At 38.6% G+C, this 24,419-nt stretch overlaps 1 protein-coding gene across 3 annotated transcripts in view; it reads left to right on the forward strand.

Moving 5' to 3' along the window:
* Positions 1–18,839, forward strand: part of BABAM2 (BRISC and BRCA1 A complex member 2) — a 179,225-nt gene extending 160,386 nt beyond the window's left edge. For all 3 annotated transcript variants that reach the window (XM_071577008.1, XM_071576998.1, XM_071576990.1), the window contains exon 12: positions 15,509–18,839. In XM_071577008.1, the coding sequence (XP_071433109.1) occupies positions 15,509–15,572 (64 nt within the window). In that variant the 3' untranslated portion in view covers positions 15,573–18,839. The remainder of the gene's footprint in view (positions 1–15,508) is intronic.
* Positions 18,840–24,419: the final 5,580 nt, after the last annotated feature.

Genomic DNA, 24,419 nt, shown 5'->3' on the forward strand with positions numbered 1-24,419 from the left:
CTTGCTATTGTCTTAGCCCAGGGATTGCCCTCTGGCTTGATTTAATTCTAAGGGATGAATCGAGTCCTGATTTAATAATGTGATTCCAATTGCCTCCAGATTGCTTGTTTCTCAACTAAACATAAGATTTTTAACCTGTTCGTCCAGCTAGAAACAGGGAAACCAAAAATATTAACATTTTCTTACAAGCTGCTAACATGCTGTTTCCTCTCAGTTCATATCTCATGCTTTGCCTCTTTTAGGTCATTTATTTATATGTCTGTGGCCTCCTGCGTAAGCAGCTTCTCCAAAAGATTTGGTCCTAAAATACAATGGCAAGCCTAAGAAAATACAGTAAATTATGGAAAGTTAGCAGCCCTGTTTGTGGTGTACGTGTGAAGTAAAACATCTCTGTGCAGTTTCCATGGGAAAGCTTTCTTGTTTTTTGCTTAAATAGGCATTCAAGTGTACATAAATGGAGTCTTTAAAGAACATGAAGACTTGAAGCCTGGGATTTTATGAAGGAATACTGTAAATAAAGCTTGTTTGTTTATACAAATGGAGTTCAGTTCTCAAATGCACTCTGGCCCAGTTTCTGTCTGGTCCACTGTAGACTTACGTTATACTTCAGGGAGACCAAGTCAGGACTCAGTTTACTCTTTCATCCTACATAAGTCCACTTACTTATCATTAAAAATAGCAGGAGGATGGAAAACAGGTATCACAATAAAAGTTGTTCTGAAGGTTCACATTTGGATTTTTTTGAGTTTGCCGATAAAAATGGTTTTTGAACAACAGTGTTGTCCCTGTTCACTCACCAGTGTTTGCTGAATGTGGTGTTAATTTTATATATCCTTTAGGGTTCTCTGAGCAGAAAGCTTAGAAGGGCTCAAGTGCTCTCAACTGTATATTGGCTATTGCTCTGCCACAAGGTCAAGTGCATCTTAAGATTATATGTAGACACATCTTGTGCAAGCTACATATGTATCCCCAGCGCAGCTGCAGCTGTGGTTTGTGCCCATCAGAAGCACAGTGTAATTAGAAAGTGTCAGGATGGTGAACTGGGCCCTAGCATTTTCAGCCTCATTGATACCTTTTCCTGGAGTATCATCAGATTATACGATGTGCATCATTGAGCCCCTCAAGATAATTGAGGTGCTGGAGCATGTCCAGAGAAGGACAGCGGAGCTGGTGAAGGGTCTGGAGCACAAGCCCTATGAGGAGCAGCTGCAGGAGCTGGTGTTGTTCAGCCTGGAGAAAAGGAGACTGCAGGGGGGACCTTATCTCTCTCTACAACTACATGAAAGGAGACGAGTCAGATGGGACTCGGCCTCTTCTCCCAGATAACAAGTGATAGGACAAGAGGAAATGGTCTCAAGTTGTGCCAGGGGAGGTTGAGATTGGATATTAGGGAAAATTTCTTCCCCAAAAACGTTGTCAAGTAAGGCTGCCCAGGGAAGTAGTGAAGTCACCATCCCTGGAGGTATTTCAAAAGCACATGGATGTGGCACTTGGCGACATGGGTTAGTGCTGGACTTAGCAGTTAATGGTTGTACTTAATGAACTTAGAGGTCTTTTCCAACCTAAATAATTCTGTGATTTCATTTATGTATTAAAAATTGCATTTCTTAGTCTAATGAAAGGATATTTAAAAAGGGACAGTTGTTGTGTTGCTGTTTAGACAAACTCAGCTTTTACATGTCAAAGACTTGCTGTTGTATTCAGTAAATTTTGAGTGCCCTAATGATTTTCTTTTTGTTATTTTGACGTTCATAAGTTTCAACTCATCCATTTTTTATTATTAACTCAGATTTCTTTTACATTTTAGGCAGAATATCTATTACTATATTTCAGATTCTTTTAAAGTAGCAAGTTTCACCATTTCCATGAAACTTTTGATTTCCACATCTGTTACCTTGAATCTCACTGTAAAGTTTACATGTAAATATTGCACTCTTTTTATAATCTTCTCCCCTTGATAAGTGTAATTCAGGTAATAAATAATTTGTTATTATTTGGGTTGTATTTAAGGGTTTTTTCCTGCTTATTCATAATAGTAACAAATTATATTTGCCTGTATTATGTGATTTTCATGCACATTAGTCATCTTTAAAGAGTAGTTTTCCAAAAACTACCTTATTTGCATTTACATATATTTACCTTATAAAGCTTTTTTCATGGCTATCTTTGTGTCTGTTGCGTCTTACCTTAAATTTTAAAAGCAATTTAGAAAAAATCACAGAATCACAGACTATTCTGAGTTGAAAAGGACCCACAAGGATCATCAAGTCCAACTCTTAAGTCAATGGCCCATACAGGGGATTGAACCTATGACCTTGGCATTATTACAACCCAGTTTTAACCAACTGAGAGTAGGGAGCAGAAGCATAAAACACAAGGTCATCATTCTTCCCTAGGCACGTGTGCATGTGTTTGAAAGTTTGCAAGGTTTCTTTCTTGTTTGAAAGTTTGCAAGGTTTCTTTCTTGTTTGAAAGTTTGCAAGGTTTCTTTCTGGAGAAGAGTGTCAGGATACATACGAACTAAGGGCTGAGGTGCTGGGCTGGGTCGCTTGTTTAACTCTGTGGTTTTCAATAGTCTGGCATTGGAAACTGAACAGAAGTGATTTCCTTGCCTGGAATCGAGTAAGGCTGACGTTTTGTTGCCGCCGGTGGGCTGCTCTTCAGAACACAAAAGGGCCAATGCACTGTGACAGCCATAACGAGGAGAGATGTGGCGACACAGACGTGTGAAGCTTAGGAAGATGTTAATTTGATTTTATAGACCATTAAATCAAAACTCTGATTTTCTGTGGGAGTGTCAGCTGATAAGAATTACATATGAACAGTAGAAATAAAACTGGAAAAAATGATGTTTTGTTAAAGTAATTAATGATTGCATTTGTCCTCGTAGTGTGTTCTGCAGTTGATTTACCAGCATAACCTAATAACAAAATTATTTTGATTCTAAGATATAACAGGCAAAGTAGATAGAACTTTTAGTTAGATTTTCCCCAGTATATTACTTAATTTTTATATTGTTCATCTGCATGCACTACAGAGTACAGTGCATACACGTGGTAGTTACACTTCTTGAGTCATATTTTTCATGTACTTTTCTTTAAATGTCTCCTTGGATAATTAAGCCTGACTCTTAAGTTATGGTATGTTAGTTTCTGACAGGTGCCTGCCAGGGATCTTCAGTGCTGTCATGCATTATGTGGATTTCAGCCAAGACAGAAGGGCTTGGGTATTTGTTTCTGGTCACTTCTCATTAAAGCTTTGGCTGTGGGAAAAGAAAAACAACTATTTAAAGATAAGAAGTATAGGTGCTATAGGAAGTGCATAGAAATAAAATCTGTTAGGCAATTAGTTTTTCTGGGGTTTTGTGTAGATACTATGGATATGTGTGAACTGTACATATGTGTGTTTCAATATGTAGTAAATATTCTTTCTGCAAAAAATGTATTCTCTCATATATTGACAAGAGAAATGCACAGAAGAGATTGGAGAAGGTGGCTTGGTAGAAGTGGAATATAATAGCACTTTGCTGGAAGATGAGTGCTTTGTAGGAATTAAAGGTTAGAATTTAATGTAGGTGGTTCTTGGATAACTAGGGTTAAGTGACATTCTAGAAATGCTATGAAACACTGTCAATTTGGCTTTATTAGTGAACTCCATTATGCATTTATCAAAGCTACTAAATCTATGTTAGGGCATGCAAATATAGTTAGGAAAGGATGCAAAAAATATCCTTCCTTTCTTGAGGGAAAATGGTAGAGAGGAATGCATAGGTTTGTAAGGAGCTGAGCTTCAAGAGCACGGGTAAATAGTGTTGCTTGATCAGTTACAAAATAAACAGCTAACTGAAAATAGTAGATGAGCTCCACTGTCTTGTCTTTTGTATAATGTTTGTAATTCCTCCATTAAATGCAAAGAACAGTCATGCCAGGTAAAACTCAACATTCATTCAGCCCACTGTCATGTCTGTATCGCTAGGCAGTAGCCAATGCTTGTGGAAGAGCGTGGCAGAGCATATAGTCATGTTTTCATTGCATATTCAACCATCCTCAAGGGTTTCTTTATCTAGAGTTAGTACACTTCTGTTCAGTACCCCTGTGTACCTTGCATTCTGTTTGCTTGCTTTTTGAACCCCCATCATAACATCACAAAATTCTGTGGCAGGAGATTGCACGGGTAACATGTGGTGTGAGGAACAGCATTCCTGCCTCCTCCTAACTCCAGTTATTCTCTAGCTCTTGTATGAAAAGAATAACAAATAGTTAATCCATTGATCCCCTTCAAAACCTTTGTTTTATGAACCTCTTCACATCTGTCATCTTTTCTCTTGCTCTGCTTAGTCCTTCCTTCTCCAGAACGTTTCCATGTTTCTGATTGCCGTTGTTCCATTCTTTCTCCCTTTACTATTTCTGTCATATCCTTTCTGAGACAGGGAGCTGCATGTTGCTCATCAGACATTCACCATGCATTTATATGGTGAAGTAGTGATATTGTCTGGTTTACTCTTTATTCTGGTTCTAATAACATTTGATTTGGTTTTTGCATATGACTAAAGGTTAGTTACACTGTCATTTTAGCACCAAGATCTCCTTTCTATCTGTGTTTAAGTGCCTGTGGTTTTTGTATATGTAAAATTAAGTCTTTTTCCTCTAATATTTATTTTCCTTTCATGTTTGTAAATACTGACTTTTCACCTGGTATGTTATCTCCCAGTGCTGTAAGAAGCATCTGCAGTTCCTCTTAATTGTGCCTCATTTTTCCCTCCCTGACTAAATTGTTAGCATTGACAAACCATTCTATCTTCTTTTGCTTGCTTTTGTATATCATGAAAGAATATGAACAACACAGATCAGAACATCCGTTTCTGTGCAGTTCTCAGGTAACTGCATTTTTATAGTACTCGTCATTCATTCCTGCCTTTTTCTTCTTATCTTGACCTGCTATTTATCCCCTCATGGATCTTTTCTCCTGATGTGATAATTCAGTTTTTTTAAAGCCTTTGAAAAGCCTTCCCAAATACCTGTAGGAAAGTTGAGCATTATGTGTCACTTGAGTTTTTGTTGTCCACATGGCTTTGATAGCTTAAGAAAATAAGATACCTGTGAAGCACAAGTTTGGCTCCTACACAATATATTGTATTTACTCAAGCCCACTAATTTTGGACTTTTCATAAATTTATTGTTTCTATTAACAGTCTCTACCAATCTGTAAGGTACAGATGAGATTTACTGACCCATAGTTCCTTCCATCCATCTATCCTCCCAGACCGCCAGACATTTTTTTAATTGACATCCCACTTCTCTGTTACCAGGCTGTTTTAAGCATGAGGTTACAAGCTATTTAAGAGTTTAACTTTCTCACACTTGAGTTTCTCTAGAACTTGGGTGTGAATGTAATCTGGGGCTGCCGATTTGCTTGTGTTTTGTTAGTTTGTTCATTATCTTTTTGCTGACATTTCTGCATGAGTCAGCTCTTTTGGTACCTCTCTTGGAAAGCAGGATTCTGGTATGGCAGCCTCTTTAAGCACCTCTATTTCATTTATTCTTTTGTGACTTTATTTCTTCTGAGCATTCTTTTTACTTTTTGACCAGATTTTGTACTGTTTAACAAGTGTTTGATTTGAGGGCCACAGCTAATTTGTTCATCAAATTCATTTTTTTTGTTTGCTTTTCTCTGCTTTCACCTGTTAGGGTTGTGGTTTGTTTCTTTATGTTTTCCTCTTTGGATAGGTCTCCAATCCTTTAAGAATTTCCTTTTACTTCTGATAGCAAATACATATCTTTTGAATAGCAATGACAAAAAAACTTCTTTGATATGTTTTATATAATCACAGATGTGTGGTGTCTCATCCCTTTCCTTCTGACTGGTTTGTCCTAATGAATATCCAAGGAGGTTTCTTTTATGGTTTGGTATGTTGCCTTCGGCCCCAGTTGATAAGCAATCTGGCAAAGCAAAGCGGATGACATGATGAAATCAGTACTTTCACCTGCAAGCAAACTTTGTTTTCAGGGATGCCAGTTGTCAGACTCGTTATGGATGCATCTGTGGTATAACCCCTCATTTCTGCCTCTGAAGTACAATTAAGGGAGTCAATAATTTCTTAAAGATTATTCAAATTCTATTATTACTACTGTGAGATCCTCTCTTCTTGCGTCTCTACACTTGTTTTTCCTTACAAGCTTCCCTCCTGAATGTATTTTTGCCCAGTCTTTTCTGCTTTTGCCTACTATTTATATCTTCCGTACTTTGCCCACTCCTCATTTCATCATATTCTTTGCCCTGTACTTCATGCTTTGAAGAGGTTCCTGGTAGCATCTTGTCTTGCACTGCTTCTCTCCTTCAAATCTACTAAATAGTTTGCTTAATAATTACTCTCCAGCAGTAGAGCTCAGTATGCGTTTATGAAGCCTAGACAGGAGGAAATAACATGTGTCTTGGATAAACAGTATTTCTTTAAAAAGTTAACCTTTACCTGGAGTGGAAAAGTATGGCTATGGCACTTAAGTGACTAGGAAAAACAGAGCAGACATCTCATGCTGTAGCTCGTAGGACTGGAAATTTCCTGCAAATTAACATTGTATTTAAAAAGACCATACAAAGATTGAGTTTTTCCGTGATGGTTTTGGAATATTGTTCTCATGATCCACTGATAAGGAAGTGGAATGACCATGCTATGACAGAGATATTCCAGTGCACCCTTCACAGACACCCACTACCCTCTGGGGAAAATGGAAGTTAAGAAAAGCAGAAGCAAAATTCGCTATGATCTAAGACCACAAGCCTTCATCTGACTGAAGAGAGTCTATTTATGTACATTGTGGAGAAGGTGAAGGAAGTGAAGTGTTTATCTCTTTAACTGAGTGGCAAGCAGAAAGCATTGGTAAAACTCTTTCAAAATGAGATGTTCATTTTGCTCTCTATGCTTTGGGACACTTGGAGCCACTGTGTCTGTGCAATATACCTTTGTAAATTCCTAAATATCTGTATCAGAAATCTGTGAGAGATTAAATCCCAGACTCTTGATTTCCAGATGATTCAAAAAAGTTGCTTCAATGGTTACAGGCCTTGGTCTATATGCACTGATTATGTCCAGTAGCTGCCATTTTTATCTGTAATTGTCAGTAAAGGTTCATGCATTTGTGAGCACGTATATTCTTGGAACCAACGTTAGTATCTTTTGCAAAGTGATGACCCTACTTATGGTGCTGCTTTGAAATAAACATTAATTGCCAGCCTACATAATGATCTACAATCCTGGCTCCACAGCAATTCCCTAGAACTCCCTTCCTTTCTGTTTTGCTTTTAGTCAGATTGTTATATTTATGGTTGTTTCGTGATTTGAACAGATTGTCAAGATTCATTTTGCTTTATGGTAAGTTGGGCAGCAAAGTCGTCTTAATTTTTGCAGCAGACCTATGTTGAATTCCTCACTTTATTTATAAAATCAATTGATATCATAGATTTTTGGAACAGATGCAAATGTATAACCGAATGAAAATGTAATTTTTATTTCTGTTTGCTTCAGATGGAGCAAAGCCACCTGTTAATTCTGCAATCAGCAAACTATTGAAAAACATGTCTAAATATAACAATTTTTTGGTACCTTTCTGTGTGACTTGAATCAAAAATGGTAATAACTCCACAAGAACTTCTGGAGGAAAAAGTCATCGTTAGTAAAATACAGAAAACAGCTTTTAGTCATGAGTGAATTTTAATGCTTAAACCTCTGATGTGTACTTGGTTTCACTAGTTCTGCCACTTCTATTTCCTGTTATGGTTTTGGTACCACATATTTCAGTTTGTAATTTTGGAGGCAATTTTCTGTCATGTAATACTATGAACTGGGCTGATGACAACACTATTTCTTAAAAACTTGCATGTTCATAGCTACCCACTGCAGACCTCCAGTTCTCGTGATGCTCTATTGCTATTCTGTCCATCGGCCTGGCTCTACAGTCAGTGCCTTGCAGAGACTGACAGGTAGAAACGGGCATAAGAAGTTTACTAAACTCCTTGGAGGTAATTCACAGGAAAAGGAGATACAGAGATAAAATATCAGACGAGGAAGAGACATTGCGATGCATTTCTTTTTGGCAGACGAGGAAAAAAAGTTGCTAGCAGCATAATGGCATTGTGCTCTGACTGCTTTATACATTTGTGTGTTTAGCCAGTTACAGTAGCAGTAATTTAAGAACTATTGTCTTGCTGTTGTATAAACACTTCAGATATTTGCTTGACATTACCAGTTTTGGAGATGTGTAAAATGGAGAACTGTGTAGACATTGTGTTTCACATAAAAGCAAAATATTTGCTATAGATAAAGCTGCCTAGTAAGGAAATCATAAACCACATCCCAAAGAGCATACCATCGAGAAGCTTAGTTTAGAAACATGAGTTTGTGCCAAGTATCATTATGTTTATCTGAAGTGAGAAGGAAATCCTGAAAGGTACCTTTATCATTCTGCACTGTGCTTGGATAAGTTTTAGTGATGCTCAGGTTTGAATGGTGGTTTTGGAATGCTGCTGCCTTCTCAGTGCCTTGTGCATTCCATAATAGTCCTGATTTTCGTTAACTCCTGAGCCTTTGCCACTTGGCACCCAGCCAGATTGTGGGCCTGCCTGCTACAGCTGGTTCCAGCTAGGCAACCAAGAGTTAGAGTGCTGAGAACTATTTGTCTCTTCGATTAGTGTAACATCTTAGATGTGGAGAGAAGGATACAGCAATCATTTTCTCCTAATAGAGGTGTCATAAAATGTCTAGTGTAGAATAAATGTGTTACCCCATAGTCATCCCAAAGCAGGAGACTGGGTTATTCTGCTCTGCTGTGACTACCTATGTGTCTTTAGCCTGGTGAGGAATGCTCTGGAAGTGCCTGTGAATAAATAGGCAACATGGTTCGCCCAATGGAAGTGTGTTTTTAATGCATTATATATAGTAAAAATAGCAAGGAGGTTGATATGTCTCATGTCTTGAGTCCACAAGGGAAAAACTACGCCTTGAACGTTGGCATGAGGCCTGTTGGAAGAATGGGCTTTCAGTGACTTCCACATGTTTGCATTCAGCCCTTGTTCAGTGAAGGAGGAGGGCACAGCCACAGGGTGAGGACCTAATGAGCAGTCATATGAAATATGACCTAAATGCATACCCTCTATTGGAATTAATGCAACAATTTATTAGTTTAAGTTCCTTTTGTTAATTACTACTAATCATGTTGTATTAGCTCCTGACAAAAGGAATTTGGAAGGAAAACAATTATATAAAAAAACACCAAACCAAAGATTGGCATCTTTGATTTTGTTCAGTCATAAACAAACAGCAAATCTTTGAGAGTTTGGAAAGTTATGGTAAATATCTTATATACAGGAGATGAATTATTAGGGGTTACATGAATCAAACCAGCTGGATGTGCCTGTGTAGTCACAGGAGGACAAATCCTCTCATCCAGCATCCAGAAGGTATTGTTGTAGGTGTTGAGTATTTTCAAAACAAGTTTTCATTGTGTCAAAACAAGTTGCAACAGGAATATAAAAATACAAAGGCACACTGCATATGTGTGTATGATCCATGCAAAAATACTTTGTACTTCAAAAGTGAATTGGAATCACTGAATCCTGAATCAGGTGACGTTGATAAAGCCTGGAGAAGCTCTTTTATAATTCTAATATGGCCATGCTGTTGAAATTATTTATATAACAAGATTTTATTGCAAAATGTCAGCATAATAATACTAGTCTAGGAGGAATAGGTCAAAACCCTCAAGAAGCCTTAGGCTGTCCTTCACTCTGACCTACACCCTTCTTAATTCCTGTTTTCACCTAATTTAATTGGAAGAGGGGAGAACATTGCTGTTCTAGCTAATTTATGAAGATCAGTCATCTGCAGAGTCAATGTTTTTCTGTCAGGATTCAGTGGATTTGAAGAAACTTGTGGATGTCTTGCAGCAGTTCCTTTAGGGTACAGCAGGAAGGAAATATGGGATGCAAAGTGATATAAATCCTAGTCTTACAACTCCTCTAAAAGAAACAAAGAGGAGCTGGGGCAAATGCTTCTTGGCTGTATCTAATACAGCTGAGAGGGATACAATTCAGTCCTTACCTGAGTCCCAGTATATTCAAACAAACTCAATTTACCTGCTGGACTACTCAGACAATGGAGAACTACTGAGAAGGGGATCCCAACTACAGACCTTGCTCCAGAAGACTCAGAAGGATTAAGTAGAAATATTCAGAGATCACCATGACTACAGGAGTGCCTGTCCAAGTCACATGTGCCTGATGTAGTGAGAGAAGGTAATGACAGCCTCGGTGTCTTTATGAAAATATGAAGACTGGCTAAAAGGCTTTATTTTGCCTATTAAAAATGTGCAAAGACAGAGTAACTGTGCTGGTAGTAGACATGTTGCTGTACAGCTAAGTCTGTTCTTGATGTGAACCATGATGATTATTTCATCCGCTTCCTTTTCCTCAGATCATCTATTGATGGAAAACGCACTTGAAACTCCCACATCTTGAGCTGAAACTAATAAAACAAATGAGTGCAAATAGGGCTAGTATGCTGAAAAACTTCGCGCTCAGGAACCAAGGAGTCTAAGGGGAACCTGTTTTATGAATGACTTAGGAAAGATGATTCATCACCCCATGATGATTGTCCCTGTCCCAGACACAAAAAGCAGAAATCTCGTTGGTACAGTGTTTTGTATGCTTTTTTCCTCACAGAGTTTGAACCTTGATGTTCTGCTCCAAATTTACCATGTGAAGATTTTAAGAGAAATAGAAACACCTAGACAACTATTCTAACTTGACTACCTCGGGAGTAGTAACCATTGTATAGTTGACTATAGCACCAGTCCAGCAAAAGCAACAGCAGAAAGCAAGTGTGTTATTAGAATGCTTTCACCATAAATATATATGAATTGTTGTTGATGGGAGATTGCAACTCATAGTTTAAAACCTTTGCAGATTTTCAGCAAAAAGATTGCCTTCACGTGTCTGAAGGCAAATGGTATTATCAAATAGCCAATGCAGATTTTCTACTGACTGCATTTAAAAAACCCAGCACTAAATTATCCTGGGGAAAAAACCATTACAATTAGAATGAAATTGCACAAAAGTATGTGAATTCTGACTCAAGTATGTTTTAAGTACTGCAAACCCACACCATGGGATTCAGACATGTACAGGCTTCTGGAGACCTTGTACCACAGTTCAGCATTTCATATCACTAGAAAATATGTAAACAGTGGGTGAGCCAATTCTGCTTTCTTTTAGATACTTACAACTTGCAATAATAGCAAGACTTTCTTTCCACTGGGTAATAAGGTGAAGGAAAGAGAAGAGCTTTACTCTCAGCAATTGTCCTTGAGCATAGCACCTGAAATTCAATGTACTGTGTCAAGTATATATAGTGGCTAACTACAGCAAAATGTGGGTTTTGGAGTGATGAGAAAAATTTCCATAGAAACCTCATAACTTGCTGCCTTGAACTTGGAAAATGACCATTTGGGGGAACAAAAACAAATAGACAGAAAACAAAGGAGTCTTACAGTGAGATGCTCAACAAAGAGTTAGACGTGCCTCTAAGTGTATGAAGATTGGCACCCACTCTAGGCTGAAAGGAAGGCAACTCTTTAAACACTTTTCAAGCTGAGATCTAAACCATTGTGAGAAAGATGCAACACTCAACATGTGTTTTACTTTACATGAGTGTTGATTGTACTCAACACTCAGATAAGGAATATTTGCGAACTTTGTACAAATTAGTTTCTCTGTACTTGAAGGAGCATTTCGTGCAGTTCTTCTGAGCTAGGTGTAAGGTCAGTGTGATACAGACTCACCAGAACATGGTAGAGGAAAGCAGGAGAAAGAAGGACCTCCATGTTCCCAAAAAAGAAGATAAAACATTGATCAAAAGCTGATTTCTGCCATTTGACAAAGCTGTGAGAGACTATAGGTCAAGTTAGCTTTCTTCATCTTCAGTGCAATTCAACAGGTACCCAAGCTACTGATTTCTTGTGAGTTTTTTTGAATAACAGTTCTCCAGAGCTGAAAAGCTTATCTAGTGGATGAAAAAAATAATAATTTCAAAATAGTTTCAAGATACTTGAAAGTATCATGTGGCAAAGTGTCTGAAAAAAATTTCAGGTATTTTTATGTGAATTCCTGTGGTGTAGCACAGATCAAAGTTATTGAGGGTGTAAATTCATGTGAATATGTTTATGTGAATAGGGTATGAGAAACTAATCTTTTTCCAAAGTTCGTGTTTATATTCACTGTTCCGCTGTGCTGGTGTATGTACAGGATGCTGGAAAATGAGTGCTAAAAGGAATAGCATTCCATATGAAGGAGGTCCTTATGGTGTAGTCTGTAGCAGAGTCTTGTCTTTTGAAAATTTTTATATTTCTCTTAAAGTTATTTCAATCTGTTGTGACATAATAGTCCATGTCATGGTCCTGTTAGTGCAGAAACATGCACACTTTGACTTCAGTGCCAGTGGTTGATAAATGAAACTTGGAAGGTGATTGATGCTTCTTTTTCTCCTTACTGGTAATCTCTGCATAGGAGAAAAAATGTTGGAATTTCCATTTCACAGGAAATTCAGGTATTTTAACATAAGGTTTTGTTCCAAACTTTAGATGAAAAAGTTGAGAAAAAATTTTGCTTGGAATGTGTGAAAAAAAGCTGTTAATGTGGCACTATAATGTACCTTCTAGCTGTAGCCTGCTGAAAGAAGAAATTTTAATGATTTATCCCATCATTCTTTGTGGGCTGGGTTCTTTGAAGGGCCTACTTCTGCTGTTGTGTTTATACTTTTGACTGTTGTGATGCACCAGGGCCCTGTCTGTGGGCCAACATACATCATCTCTTAAGGTGCTGGGCCACAAACACAAAGGTTAATATCAAGTCAATTGTTCAGGCTTAGTTCTACAAACCAGAACAGTTCTTCTCGTATCAAGCCAAACTGAAATACCTCATTCTTTTCCTGATGGAATCTTAGCAGTATTGCCGCAACTGGGTAAAAATGTAATTTTCCATTGAAAAAAAACATGTAATTAAAAAAAAAGTCCAACAAGCTCTAGTAGTGAGTAATGTCTCTGCTACCTGTTCTACTGCTTCATACACACTCAAAATAAGTCGTATTCCTTTCATGTACTAACACTTGCCATTCCCTCCCTATATGCAGTGTCTGTTGAGTAGTTTAACCTCCCTTCTCCTACTTACCCATTTTTCCTGTTCAGTCTGTTAAATGTGCTGTAGCTGGTACAGTCCTATGAAGTGTATTGTGCTTTTGGATCTCTTTGCAGGGTCTTTTTTGTTTTGGTTTGGTGGGTGGATGGGGGTGTTAGTTTATTTTTGTGTGTGTGATGAACCATAATTTTCACAGATGTTGCTAAGTCTAAGATACCTAGGGTGTATGGGAGAGGGACAGAAATGGAGGAACATATCCCAGGTAAACATGTACTGCATTTATTTCAGCCTGGACAAGACCACAAGTGATAAGGGCAAACTCAAGCATGTACTTTGAGGTATGGAAGAGAAATGTGGGCTTTTAAAATTTATGAACTATTAAAGGAATTTTTGTAGTGTGTGGAACATTGCCAAGAGGTTCATATGAACTACCAGTGAAATAACATCCTCTTTGAAATAGTACATCTGATCAGAATGTAGGGAGGTGTTAGATTTAGTTTTGCAGCAGGGGATACAAGCTCTACTGCACGAGTCAGAGAAAAGAAAGGGTGCAAGTGTAGATAAAGATGGTGTGGGAGGGTGTTTGTGGAATCAGAAGCATTCGTTCTGGAATTTACCTAACAGAAAAGTCATATATAATTGCTGCATATAATACAGTAAGTGTGGTTTTAATACAAAGCACAGAAGTGTTATAAAGGAAAAGAAGTAAAATATAGGGAAAAATTCTGTTTATATCCCAGTTAATGATTAAGAATTTTTACAGTTTTGGAAGAGGGAAGTTTCAAGTAACATCACGTCAATAAGAAGATCATGTGCATAAAAGGCAGTCTGCAGAGACTCTATCAAAAGGGAAGGGAGAAGCTACTTAAAATAAGCAAGTAGAGAAGTGTAATTAAATGTTAGGACACATAATGCAAGAAAAAGTAAAAGAATGATAGATCCTGGCATTGACAACATGCAGGTGATATTCCTTGAGATAGCAAAATACATAGAACTGACCAGGACATAGGCTAGAGTCTGAAAGGTATGCTATATAAAGCACAAATATAGAAATGGCATTCAGCTATAAAGATCAGGTGGCAGGTATACCTTCTCAGCTGGTTTATGTTATGAGTGTGTGTGCCAGCATGATTATGAGGGTTGTTTTCTGAACTTTGATGCAATAAACCAAAGTATATTCTGTAAATACATAGCACAACTCGTGTCTGCTATAAAATGTGTGTGCTGGTTGTCCTCTGTTTTCCATTTCTGGGATCAGCTTCTCAGTCCAGAAATGCTTTTACTTTCCATTGCTCTTTTAACCTTTGGACAGCATCTTGTGTGTGTTTACAGCTTCTGCACAAAAGCTAACTGCAGCTATCTGTTAATTAATTTGACAGACATAACCTCACAGAGAGGAGCATTCTCTGTGATCTTGAAGCGTGTGGAGATGTGAGGAGGTATGATTGGTGTTCCTACCACAGTTATGAAACACGTCGTGATTGTGAAGGTGATTGGTATATATTTGCTTCAGGAAGTAAAGCAGCAAAGAGATCAGGAATGTAATGAATGTCATTGCAGCTATTCTCACTTGAGATTTCTTTTTGGTAAGAAGAACAGGAGGGGATTCTCCTTGCACAGAAACTCATAAAGACCAGTGATGTGAACAGAAAGCAAAACGTTCAAAAAGAAGAGAAAGAGAAAGTGAAAGTTTGTTGCGAAAAGCAGTAGGCAGAAACCAAATACAGAATGATGAAGCAGCTTCTAATATAATTGGCAAATAAAGAGTATCATTGGGACATATTTTATGTTTATTAAATGGTTGAGTAGCTCAGGACATTAAACTCAAAGGTGCAGTTCAAATTCAATTTTGGATACTTAAGGTCAGCTCATTTTACAGATTTATGAATCACATGACCCTTCATAAAGAAAGACTAAGATCCAAAATACACAAAGCACACCTTAAGTAAGAACATTATTCTATAAATTCTGAAGTTTAATAAAAACAATTACAGTTTGTCCAAAGTTGTTAATATTTATTTATTGCATTGTACATAAACTACTGCCATGAACAGTGATGTTATTGTGTCAAGGTTTCTCTAAGGAGACAGATAAAGAGCTTATTTCCTGCACGTATTCTGACTTCTCTTAACAATTTTCCTGCTCCATTGTCTTGTCTGTATTTGAGCCTTTGGTACCATATGTGAAGCTTTTTCCTTGTAGAAGAAAAAAAATCCAAAAAGCTTATTATCCCAGAAACATGGCAAATATCAACTGCATCAATTCATGCTCTAAGTTTACTCCTTCCTAATCATGTATTTTCTGGTTTTGTCTTTTTTTTCACTAGGGCATATTTCAAAACATTTGTCCCTCAGTTCCAGGAGGCAGCATTTGCTAATGGGAAGCTTTAGGCAGCCTTGGGCATGGAAACGATACTGGACAGATCCTTCAGTCTGCACATGTCAGCCCACAAGAAGAATGCCTGGAAATGGGATGGACTGCCTTGATAGGTGCTTTCTTGCCTCTGAAGTGGTTTTGGTAGCTTCATTTTTGGAAACAAAGACTTCAGTAGCATGCTTAGAACTGATAATTTGATATTTGTCCTGTCCCTTTGCCTCTGCCACCACCATTCCTTTATATATCTACTGGATTAAATTTAAAAGGTTGTGTTTTCATGTGATAACACTTTCTCTGCCAACAATGTCCTGTATGTTATGCCTTGTTTCCTTGTCTTCAGATGGTCTGAATTGGATTTTTTTTCCCCACAGAATTATGATGTAATTTGTATATTTAGTTAACATTTTCAGCTTATCCTAAGAAAACATAAAACTGCCATATGTACCAGGAATGCCTGATGGACTGTACAGTGCCATACTCTGCCTTGGCGGTTCGCGTCTCACTGTGGGTGTTACTCTCACAGGTAGAGGGACATGAGTTGCACACTTCAATTCTTAGTGCCTTTCCAGTTGGTCTGAAGTTAATAAGGCAAGGTGTTTGAGGGTTGAGTTTCTTTAATATTTCTGTTGAAAGCTCATCCTATGTGAAATGCTGTGCTTTCATGCTTTGTTTTTATTTCCAGTTGTATAGTTTTGGTGTTTTTCTAATGAACTCCCCTTACCATTACAGAAGAGCTCTTCTTTAGTACTAATGTGCAAGGAACTAGTTACATAAATCAGTATAACAAAATAAAGCCCTTTCATAGATGTGCAGTTTTTTCAAATAAGATAAATACTGCTGAAAAGCGAACTTTCAACCAGGGAATGAATAATGTCTTGGAAAATAATGTGAGATAATGTAGGACTATCTGTATTTAGCTTGATGCTTAAGTTCAACATGTCTTCTCAGAAATAATTTTGAGTATGTATAACTGGAAACGTTACCTCCCCTAATTCTGAAATGCCAAACACAAAATCCCACTTACTCATCCCTTCTTTCCTGCTTGTGTCAGGTGTGCAAGTTGGGGCTAACTGTCACAATGTCACTTCCCAAATTAATTTGTGAATAGACATGGGTACTTTCCAGTAAGGAATAAAATGAACAGTGTATGTTGCTTATAAATGGCATCTGGAAAATGTGCCCTACTTCTGCTAAATATAAGGAACTAAATTAATAGTATGCAGATGATTTGGTGGAACTGGAAAATATTTAATTTTAAATTATTCACTGTAGCACCATTATTCACTATAGTACTATATGGTCATCACACGCACACACAAAAATCTCATCAAATTACTTGACTGGCATTATTCTTCTACCCTTTTGCAACTTGTTATTTTACATGAAAAATAGTGCTTTTGAGTGTTTATGTCCACCTAGGAAATGCAGATGGGTTTTGAGCAGTGAAGCTTAATAATAAGAATTAACCAAATATTTCACGTCTAGAAACTACAGGTATTTTTAGCTAGTTTATGGACAAAATTTATGTTTAATACTGAAGTTCTTGGCTGGAAATTTAGCTGCAAACAAAATCAGAAGCCTTGTTGTAATTCTGCAGAGGAGGGGGTATGTTCTGTCCTGTGACCCACCCGTTTGTGATTCTCAGTGCATTATCTGAGAACTGCCAACAGGTCCAAAGGTCTGAGCTTGAATTCCCTCTGTGGAGAATTGCATGAGGCTTTTGCAGCCAAGCCAAAGCTTAGAGCAAATGTGGAAGGCAATGGTTTTATGTAAATAGCAAAACATAACTGAACAACCTTAAGTGGCTGAGATCATGCGTTGTTTAGTACATTGGGATGATCTCACATTTGCATTTCTTCAGGTAAAAGCCAATTAATATTCCAGACTAAGCTTAACCTTGTGAATGGGGTGGGAGAAGGAAGATGGCTAATGAAACACATATGTTCTCACAGTGTTCAAAATCTGATAGAAACTATCTCCAGCCATCTTCAAAAGGTAAAAACCAAGCCTTCAAGTTGCATCAGTACATTCCTGGAATCTTACATTTTATAGCCTTGTGTTTGATTCAGCATTGTAGTGATTGCTCCATGATTATATTCCTGATTGTCCAAGTGGCACCAGTATTTTTTTGTTTACCTTTTCAGAAATTACTGTGATTCAAAGGCTAGCAATTGCAAATGGTTTGGGAAAAGATCCACTCTTCAAAATTTAGATTTATTTTCAAACAAAAATGCATCCTTCCCCTCAGTCCCAGTAATTTTCGACAGAGAACTGTTTTATTACTAAAAGACTAAGAGTTTTAGAAGCCATGTAAGAAAATACTTTGAAGGTACAAAAAGCCTAAACCAGCAATTTCTTTGTTGATTTCGATAATTTCATCACCTTTTCAGTAACATACATGGGAACAAACCAGTAGTTTCAGTCTCATTTTACATCATGCTGCAATTGGTAGTGTTTTAGGAAGGAAAAAAAAGAAAAAGGTAAAAAGCATGAGAAACTGTACTCTTTGTATTTAGGATAAAGTTTGCAAGCCTATCAACTCTTAGATTAAAGAAAAGGCATTTTTGTTACACTTAATAAACATTTTCTTTGACCGTTACAGTATTTTATGGATCCTTTCCTGATAGTTCTCAGAAGTACTGGGGGTGTTAGCCCTGCAAATGGGGTATTGGAAGGAAAGACACTGAAATAAGTGAAAGCTTCTCTTCAGAAGGAGGATCACCATATAAATACTATACCAGAAAAGAGAGTTACTTTAAATAATTTTATATTAAATCAAGTATTTGTTGAAGGCATTTAAATTAGCCACAAATCTTGGGATCTAATAAGTTGGAGTTACTTCTGTTATCTCCTGTTTTATCATAATCTCCACTGGGGCCAGTGTAACAGCACTGAGACTCTCAGTGTTTCCTTCCCCATTACGTGATATAAGCAATTGGAAGGAGCAATCAGACCTAAGCTATTTTCCTTGGTTTATGAGGATCCCAAAACATAGATGAAAAATAGCAATGTTGCAAGCATATCAAAAAGCCTAAACTGTGTCATAGTTCTGATTGAAAGGATGCAGTGAGTCTGTAGTTACTAAGCCCTATTAATGCATGATTTTTCAAAGGTTCTTAAATTGCAAACGTACTGTCAAGCCCTTACTCATCTGCATACATATTCCACTGTGCCAGAAGTAATACCAAATCTTATGGATTCAAAGTCAGACTTCTTGTGAACTTACTGGAAAGACTGGACAAGCAGCTGTAAGAATAAATAAAAGTAAACTATGTCATGTATCATTTGGCCTTCATTGATCTTTCCATTGTGCTGGCCATTACTTTGTTGATCAGCATGTTTCATTTGCTGAATCAGCAGGTTTTGGTATAGTCACTGTCCTTAAACATCCTCCCTTCATGCCGGAAGTAGACTTGAGTTAGGCTTTGAGAAGAAACCATTGCTAGAGTTAGCACAGATGTCCTATACCTTGTTAAACTCTCTCTAGGGATGTTTCTCTGTATGTTTCCTTTCTCTCATCCTGTCTGGTGCCTGTGGCAATAAGCATCTTTGGTGAATCAGTCGGTGGATGAGATTTAGCAATGAAGTGCAGTACTTTGTCTTACTTCAGGAGGTTTTACACAGAGACTTCTTGCCTAGGAAAGAGAGGATTCAATCTTGAGTGCTCTCCATTGAGCAGTGTCCCCTAATACAAGGCCAGGGGTTTAGCAGGGGTCAAAATCTCTTTATGCAGTGAGTAGGGACTGCTGCTTAGGCATATTCTGTGTCAGTACCCTCAAGCAGTAGACTCAACAGGTAGTAGAAGCCTGTAGTAGCACATGAGGATCACCCCTGCAGATCTGAAATACATTTCTAATACCATGTCTGTGCAGCAGTAATACATGGAGATGAAGGGCTGAGTCCTCTGACAGTGGAGAAGGGGAATTTCTCACCTTTCCAGCTTTGTGAGAAAGGTGTGCTGCAAGGAGATAACAAGCTTTGGACACAGCTTCTGACCATGGCTGTTAATTACAGGGTACTGCCCCTGCCCCATGAAGCAAATGAAATCTGTGACCAAACTGACTGCCAGTGAACACTATTCCCTTAAATTTCTTATGCCTCTGTAATTGTTGTATTGTGACACTCATTAAACCTAAAGGTTACACTTACTTCTTAAATGTTACTGAAAATCCCTTAAGTCATTTCCTTTCCACTTTTTATTTTTAGGTGTCTGTGCTGTTCTGGGACTGTTTTGTTTCATCCTTACTGGTTATTGCTCTTTCTACCAAGTTTGAGGTTATTTTAAAAAGACAACAAGGGGTATGCCAACATCTTATGGGCATACATTTAATGTAAATTAAATTATTTGCTGTAAAAATACATAGAAACTTTTTTTATTTATTAAGCCAATTGTGGTATTTTCCACAACAGAAAAATTCTGAGGAAAGACTTGGTTGCTACCAGAGCAGAGAGGATAATCATGCTGATGGCACTGGATACATTTTTTGGACTAATTCATCATTTCATTTGCATTATTAGCAAATTAGCAGGGGGAAAGCATATTGTCCTTTTCTGAAGGACACCTGCACCTAAATAAACCTTTGATCAGGCACTGTCTTTTCCTGTTCATACTTTGCATCAGTAGGGTTTGCCCCTATGAGGAAAGTCAGTCTAAGTCTGAACAATATCTCTGAACAGTGCAGGGGTTTTTTAATATATTAATTTACTAGTTTCTGTAGATTCAGAGAATAATATAAAACTTTGTGGTGGGGGAAGGTAAACAACACAGATATCAGAAACATGCAAGTAATTTTAGCTATGTAGAAAACAAAACTCTAGAAGTCTAAGTATTACTCTGCAAAGAACTCAGGGATTCTGCCATATATTTCTAAGCATGTGCCTTGAAAAGCCAAGGCATGTAGGTGATTTTAGACCTGCTTTTCTTATTCTATCCCCTGTCTTATGTTTAAAAGCTCGGTTCTCTGTTCCAAGGTGCTGCACAAACACCATTTTGTTAAACTGGTAGTTTGGTAGCAAAAAGGCAAGGGGGGGAAGCAGTATCAGCTGCTGAAAATAGGTCTTAAATCATCAAGAATCAACAAAGGAGGCAAGGTTTGGCGTCTACCCTGCCACTTGCTGATCCACAATATGGGCCTTCAAAAGTGTCCATAGTGCAAATTTAAAAAAATAGAGGAGGTTTTTCTTGCAGTGCTAAAGAATAAATGCAGTTTTAAACAACAGGAAGTAAAGCAAGCATTTAATTGCAGGCATGAAGAGCAAAATACACATTCAAAATCTAATGTAATTTGTTCCTACAGCTCCCCACGTTTCTCCTGTCACCAGTGAGGGTGAAGGATTAATGCCTCGTGCTGCAGCTGCCTGTAGTGAAAATTGGTCCTTAGGGTGCTCCATGTTTTCATCAAACTCTAGTTAAACTCTAATGATGCTTTTTCTATCCCTGAGAATGGCAACATGGTACCAGAGAACAGCAAATCTTATGCTGTCAGGGGTTTCTGTTCCACTGCTGCTCCATTTCAAGCCCTTAATTTGGGTGGGGCAAGTGCTTCATAAGCCATCAGGCCTGCCAGCAAACAAGGGTACATTTTATTTACGTGGTATTTATTTGAAATGATTCAAGCTGATTCTAATTTGACATCCTGTTTTGTTTATTCCACTGTCCCTTTCAGCAAAATTTTTCAGCACTTGTTTAAAAATCAGAGCCGTTGAGGTTATTTGCATCTTTCAAAGGGGATGTGACACTGGTGTGAGAGTAGCAGCTCGAGGTTGGAGCCATGTGTTTCTTCTCTGAAGTGCAGAGTCAGGAGCAGCCCCAGTGTGGCACACCCCTCCCAGCAAACCTCACTTGAACTGGCTCTGACAGGCTGACAACCAGGAGTGACAAAAACTCAGATTTTTGGTTTGTCTCAGAGAACCAGTGAAACAGCCCCTGCTGTAGCCTGGGAGATCCCAGCTGCAGGAGGTAGCTGGCTTTCGTTGTTCATCAGCTGAGACTAGGTTCATTTCTGTGCCCAACACAGGAGCTGTGCCAGAGGGGAATGCCACCCTGCTGCTGCTGAAGCCAGGCGTTTCCTCTTAATGTCTTGATAGGAAAAGGCAGCTGCAAAATCCAGCTGCAACTCAATTACAGCCCTGCCAGCTAGGGATGATTTCTTGTGTGTTTTGGCCAACCGAGCCTGCTCTCTGTTCTGTCTCTGTTCTACCAGAGAGAAGACTCTGCAGAGAAGTTTCTCCTTGCATCGCCCTGGAGGCACGTAAAAAGTTCCATGGCTATCAGTAACCAGCTTCCTATCTGAACTTTTCTGTCCTTGTTATGAGAAGGGGGAGCAAAATGTCCAAATAAAAATCTGTGTTATAGAAATAGCTTGTTTCTTACTTTTCTTCAGTTCCATGACTTGTTTCAATGGTTGTTTTATCATTGGTCTCTGAAGAAATAGTCACTGTTTGGCATGTTGTATTTCCTAGATTTTCTGCATTCATCTCCCAGTCCCTTGCATCCATAGGTGCTTTGTCTCAGTGTCTGCCTCTGGACCACAGGGGTGCTCTCAGCCCACAAGTGGCCCAGAAAAGAGGATGGCATCTGCTGGTTTCAGCAAGAAAGAGGTGAGTTTGGGGGAATGCATTTATGCTGTGAGAATTGGGCTTGTCTTCTTGAGAGCAGCACAGCACTTGGAGCCAAGAAGAAATAGCAGCTTCTGTCTAATGGGGTCAGATAGCTAAATGGAGCAGTTCCGCACAGTGGTGGCTGTATAATTATACCCTGGGCCGTGGCGTGTCTGGTTCTAATAGCACTCGGGACTCTTGTGAGTGACTCAGCTGCTGCTTGAGGCTAATTATGGGCAGGTTGCATGAAAAACCCCCACAACTTGATCCTGCCTTCCTCTCTTCCAGTGGATGAACACCGACCTGGATTGCTCATGCAAAGCTGGGTAAATGCCTGGTCATGAGGAAAAGGCTTTTCAAAGCAAGGCTGCAAACACTTGGAGGTTTGAAGAGGAGGTGGTGTCTGTCAGGACATTGGTTAGAGTGAATCCGATTCGCTGTCTCTGGCATTAGCCAGTGCTGGGGTATTTTATGAGAGAGATTTAAAAATAATCTCATCACTTGGTTTGTCACACTTGTTACAGATGGCAGGAGTATTTCTTCTGTATTTGTAATGGCGATTTTGTTGAATTGGGCTTTTATTTGTATTACGCTGCTTGAGAAATGGATCATGGCCCATTTCAAAATTGAACTACGTATTCAGCACTGTGACATACTCTGGCAAAGGAGTCCCCATGTTAGCTCTAATGTGTGAAGTGTTACTTTCTCTGCTCCAGAGATACCTTGGAGCAGGCTCAACAAGCAGGCCATGTGCTTGAAGTCCGTTCAGAGAAAACTCAGGAGGTGCTGGAGGTTACCAGCATCACTTAACACATTGTTTGTAGAGGCCCTGTTTTTGCTAGGAATTTCTATTGATTTTAAAGCATATACATGAGAGAAATAGCTAAAGTATCTGCCTCCATCTAATGTTGCATTCATAGGATTCAGGTTGCTGCAAGAAGCTGTTGAAATGAATTTGCAGGGAGTTTCATGACTCCTTCCTGCAGGCTCAGTTGGATTATGTTTGTGGGAAAGACTATCAAAAATTCTGCCACCAGAAGCAGCACCATGAAATGCACAAATCTCCAAGATACCAAGTCCACAGCAGAGAGCATTTCTGCGAAGACAAAACAGTCCAGCAGTGGAAGAGGTGCCCCCAGACGTTGGGGCATCTCCCTGGAGTTTTGTGAGACATGAGTAGGCAAAGCCATGGAGCTCCTATCTAGCAACTGGAGATAGTTCTGCTTCAAACCAAGTATTGGACTAAATGACCTGCTGACATACCTCTCAGGCAACTTGCACATGGTTTTATTAACTTTTTTAATATCTGTGATACAGATCTAAGCAGAACCTGATATTACGTCCTTTAAAGATTGTTCAGAGGCAATAGCACATGAAAACAAATTTAAGAGCATAAGTGGGTAGATTTCATAAGTTCACTGTTTCTAGCCATTTTCAGATCCTAATAGTACAAAAACATAAAAATAAAATAAATTCAGTACTTTTTCTGTCATTCACTTTTGTTAGTAGGGACAGCTTCAAAAATATCCCTGCTGTTTGTACAACATAGTGCCCTTAAGAAACTGCCTAAGCTGATTCTGAGCAAAGCAGCTTGAGTACTTGTTGATGCACTATATACGTATTGCATCATCCCTTCATTTTTATGAAAGGTACCTTGATGTTGCCTGGAAGAAAAACCATGTTTGGATTTGAAAGTAGGCTGGGCATCAGGAGCCAGTGCTCCACATATACAAACAAGATGCTTCTTCAGGGAGGAGCTAGGGCTAGAAACTGGTCCAACGTGCATTGAATTCCACTTGTTTAGAGCATTTGAAGAGCAAACAGGAAAGCCTTAGAATCGAGTGAAATGAGCTACGTAGTGGGCCAGGGTATCCGGGCAGACTGGCAATTGTGGCAAGAAGCCCTGTGCATGTCAGCCTGAGGGGCCCGTTTGCAGGGCAGTTAGCTTTTACATCCTGACATCTTGGTACAGAAAAGTAAGAATTGTTTTGAGGTTTGTCTTTGCACCTAGTCCTGCCACTCAAGATTAAATCTCGCAGACAAAACAAGCTGTTTGGGAGGCAGATCAAGAATGCCTTTACAGTGAGGAAAAATAAAAACACTCAGCCAACTGTGATGAACTATTGAATGCAAAACACTCCCTGGGTTTTGTTTATTTGTAGACTGTAGAGAAAGCTCACAAACGCTGCCATGCTTTAGATGTGAAAACACTTCAGCCTCTGCATCCCTCTGTTGATGGGGAAAGGAAAGGCTTTTGTCCC

This window comes from Pithys albifrons, chromosome 2 (genome assembly GCF_047495875.1).
Source record: "Pithys albifrons albifrons isolate INPA30051 chromosome 2, PitAlb_v1, whole genome shotgun sequence".
Lineage (NCBI taxonomy): Eukaryota > Metazoa > Chordata > Aves > Passeriformes > Thamnophilidae > Pithys > Pithys albifrons.